This window comes from Frankliniella occidentalis, unplaced genomic scaffold (assembly GCF_000697945.3).
Source record: "Frankliniella occidentalis isolate FOCC.00 unplaced genomic scaffold, Focc_3.1 Scaffold175, whole genome shotgun sequence".
Taxonomy (NCBI): domain Eukaryota; kingdom Metazoa; phylum Arthropoda; class Insecta; order Thysanoptera; family Thripidae; genus Frankliniella; species Frankliniella occidentalis.
Genome location: NW_026267301.1, coordinates 412,772 through 415,807, shown reverse-complemented (window position 1 = coordinate 415,807; position 3,036 = coordinate 412,772). Strand labels below are relative to the sequence as shown.

Genomic DNA, 3,036 nt, shown 5'->3' with positions numbered 1-3,036 from the left:
AATATTACTACTATTTCACCTTTAAAATTATTGCCTTTAGTCGTCTGGTTGGATTTTTTCACACTTCATACCTTCCAACTGTCGCTAATGGAGAGGGAGGAGATAGGGGCTACATTTTTTTGTATTCTTTCAGGTCCATACTCCTCATTGCGGAGCTCTTCTTTACCAGAATGGCAAGTGCCCCTTTTCCTTAGCATGCAGTCTGAGTTATTTATCAAGTCAATAAACTGTTGCACTAAACCTTAAGTACCTCTTTATGACCTGCACTTCCACAATCATTCTACAACTAGACGACCAAAATGAATCACTCCTCTGTTTACATGGTGATATTTATTCGTATAAACGACGACAGATATCAAAACGGCACAGTGTACTAGAAGTGTTGTTCCCTGTATAGTCAACATAGGTGAACTGAAAATTGGAGCTGAAGTGTGTAGATCCTTTCAAATGTTGAGAAAAGTCATACCTTTGTTCTTCAAATTTAAAGTTACAGTGATGGCTGGACTTGGATAAATATATATTAGAGATTTGATAGAGCGATGTAGTCTCTTTAATGTTTGCGAGTCAGACTGACTTAACATAAAGATATGTACAAATAGATGTAGCAGTAATATTTACAACACTTCATACGTGTGTGCGAATAAGATAAGCATGAGTGTATATAATCCAACAACCCCCCTCCAATGAGTTTAGGAGTAAAATCTTTGCTAATACACAATGTCAACTAATTAGAGCACACATAATAGATTAGAGCACACAAGAAAAATTAATAAAACTCTAATACATAATCAAATGAATTGAAAACTTGTGTTCATTTAAAAGTTAGTCAAACATTTGAAACATTTGGCAAGTGCAAACATTTACGTCAGAATACTAAGAAATCACTAGAATCCCCCCCCAGCAACTCCCCCCAATTGTATGAGTTAGGAGTAAAATCTTTGCTAATACACAAGAATAGATTAGAGTACACAAGATTGATAGAACTAGTACAGAATTACCGTACATGGACTCAAGAACAATATGTTAACAAAGTTCAATAGAAATAGGTATCAAATGAATTGAAAGCTTGTGTTCATTTAAAAGTTAGTCAAACATTTGGAACATCCAGCTCAATCACTGTCTGAATCAGAATCATTTTTGGTGTCCAGCTTCATTCCATGGTTAAGCGCTCCTTGGTTAACCCATGATGCCTCGTGCAAGAAGCGACCAGGAGTAATTTGGTCGTGGTTGAGGAGTTCTGAGAGCCTAACTTTCCTTTTGTCGTTTGCAACGGTCTTCCACCGGCCAACAAACTGAACATCTTTGCCTCTCTGAAGAGTCAACTTATCACTCCACGAGATATGTTCAAGTTGAACCATTCCAGCTGCATGAAATAAATAAAAAAGAAAAAAACTTTATGAGTGAGTTATATGTTCAGAGAAAGACTAGCTTAACAGCTTTCAGAAATTGACTCACCAATCAAAGTCCAGACATTGGGGTGGTTCTGGGGAATGAAGTTAGCCAAGCACCTGTTGTCTGACTCAGAGCAGTTGTTTGTGCGCTCAGGATGGCTAAACACAGACAGCTCCTGGATTCTGGGTAGCCACTCCCTCCTAAAGTAAGAGAATAGGGGTTCCAAAGTCTCTCCCCAGCCAGAAGCGACCACCTCAGTCCAGATTTCCTCCACTCCCTCCTCAATCAAAGTTGCTGGTAGCAAAGGAGCACCACAAATGCACCTGATAAAAGTGTGGATCAGGTCATTGTCTGAAGCTAGCTGCGAAAGCTGCTTCTTCACAGCATTCCTCCCAACACACTGGAAAAAAAGTGTAATTAATAAATATGAATTAAGCTCTCTAAACACATACACAGATAGAATTATATAAGCATCAACTCACCACTCCAAAATGCCATAAGCAGCCCACAATATCAGAAGAGGGAAAGGTTCGGCGCAAGGCATTGATGGTTGCACGTTCAAAATCGCAATGGATGCGGACAGGTTGTAAGTTTGGAGCCAGCTGCTTGATGAAGCTGAACAGCTCCAGGTAGGCCTGCTCAGAGCGGCTTCTCATAATGACCCGCATCAAAGCAATTACCTGGGTGAAAAGGGCGTACATATATTAGAATAACAGTAAACATACTACCTCAGGTTGTTTATGCAGGAATACAACTCGTGTATCAACGATCCGCGATTTCCAGAGGACAAAGAGGCCTATTTCGAGGGCTGTTTCGGTTTCGCTGATGGGTGTTGGTGAACGGCGAGGCGAAGGCCCAGACCCGGACGCAGAGGCCGCCACAGCCACCGAAGCCGTCATCGTTGCCGTCGCCGTCAGCGTGGACGACGCCACTGGCACAGGCACATCAGGCAGCTCGTCATCGTCAAGCAGTAGGGGCTGTTGTCCAGCCGAGGCCGAGGCAGTGGTCTGTTCAGCCAAATGCTGCAGCCGCTTGGCCCTCACCTCCGCGGCACGCCGCTCGGCATCGGAATCCATGATATACTGACGATAGAAAAAGGCGGTCGATTACATTCGTTGAATCAAACACGCGGGAGGGGAAAACATTGCCAAAACAACTCATAGAAGTCAAGCAAAAGAGGCATGTACTTAGGTAACACACTCCTCCACAGGCTCAACACACACACACACGACGACGTGTCGTCAAATCGAACTACTTGACTGACTTTTCCGCAATTTACGATAACCTAAATAACCGTCCACGACAAAGACGCAGCAAATGCGAGACAAAGTTCACGATTGAAAAGGAAGTTAGCGATACTCACGTCGAGATAGAGTCAGAAGCTGAAAAAGAAAAGAGTAGAACGACCGCACTGACACTTGCGAGCAGACCGTCTGATGGGAGCATGAGAGCGCCGGTGACTTTTGTAAACAGCTGGGTGGGTCGGTTTCCAGCAGGCTGGCCAGCATTAAAAAAAAAACGAATTTTGCACATTCGTAACCGTCACACCATTTTTCAAGGAGTAAATAAGTTTTTGTAGTAGTAACTACGATATCGACAGTAAATTCAATGTTTGAAATGTTAAGACACACAGACACACTACAT

General features: G+C 42.7%; 1 protein-coding gene across 1 annotated transcript; it reads right to left on the bottom strand.

Annotated features, from left to right (window-relative positions):
* Nucleotides 1–540: 540 nt before the first annotated feature.
* Nucleotides 541–2,140, bottom strand: LOC127750346 (uncharacterized). Its single transcript, XM_052271820.1, has 3 exons — nucleotides 1,875–2,140; nucleotides 1,456–1,792; nucleotides 541–1,363 (listed from the first exon to the last, which is right to left on the bottom strand). Exons 1-3 carry the CDS (start codon nucleotides 2,091–2,093, stop codon nucleotides 1,110–1,112), a joined length of 810 nt encoding a protein of 269 aa, XP_052127780.1. The 5' UTR covers nucleotides 2,094–2,140; the 3' UTR covers nucleotides 541–1,109.
* Between the last annotated feature and the right edge of the window lie 896 nt (nucleotides 2,141–3,036).

Excerpts from the sequence above, each read along its gene's own strand:
- LOC127750346 (XM_052271820.1), bottom strand. The coding sequence starts at position 2,093 with ATGTACGCCCTTTTCACCCAGGTAATTGCTTTGATGCGGGTCATTATG. Across the intron at positions 1,793-1,874 it reads GCTTATGGCATTTTGGAGTG|TGTGTTGGGAGGAATGCTGT; the intron begins GTGAGTTGATGC and ends CTTTTTTTCCAG. Across the intron at positions 1,364-1,455 it reads CAATGTCTGGACTTTGATTG|CTGGAATGGTTCAACTTGAA; the intron begins GTGAGTCAATTT and ends TATTTCATGCAG.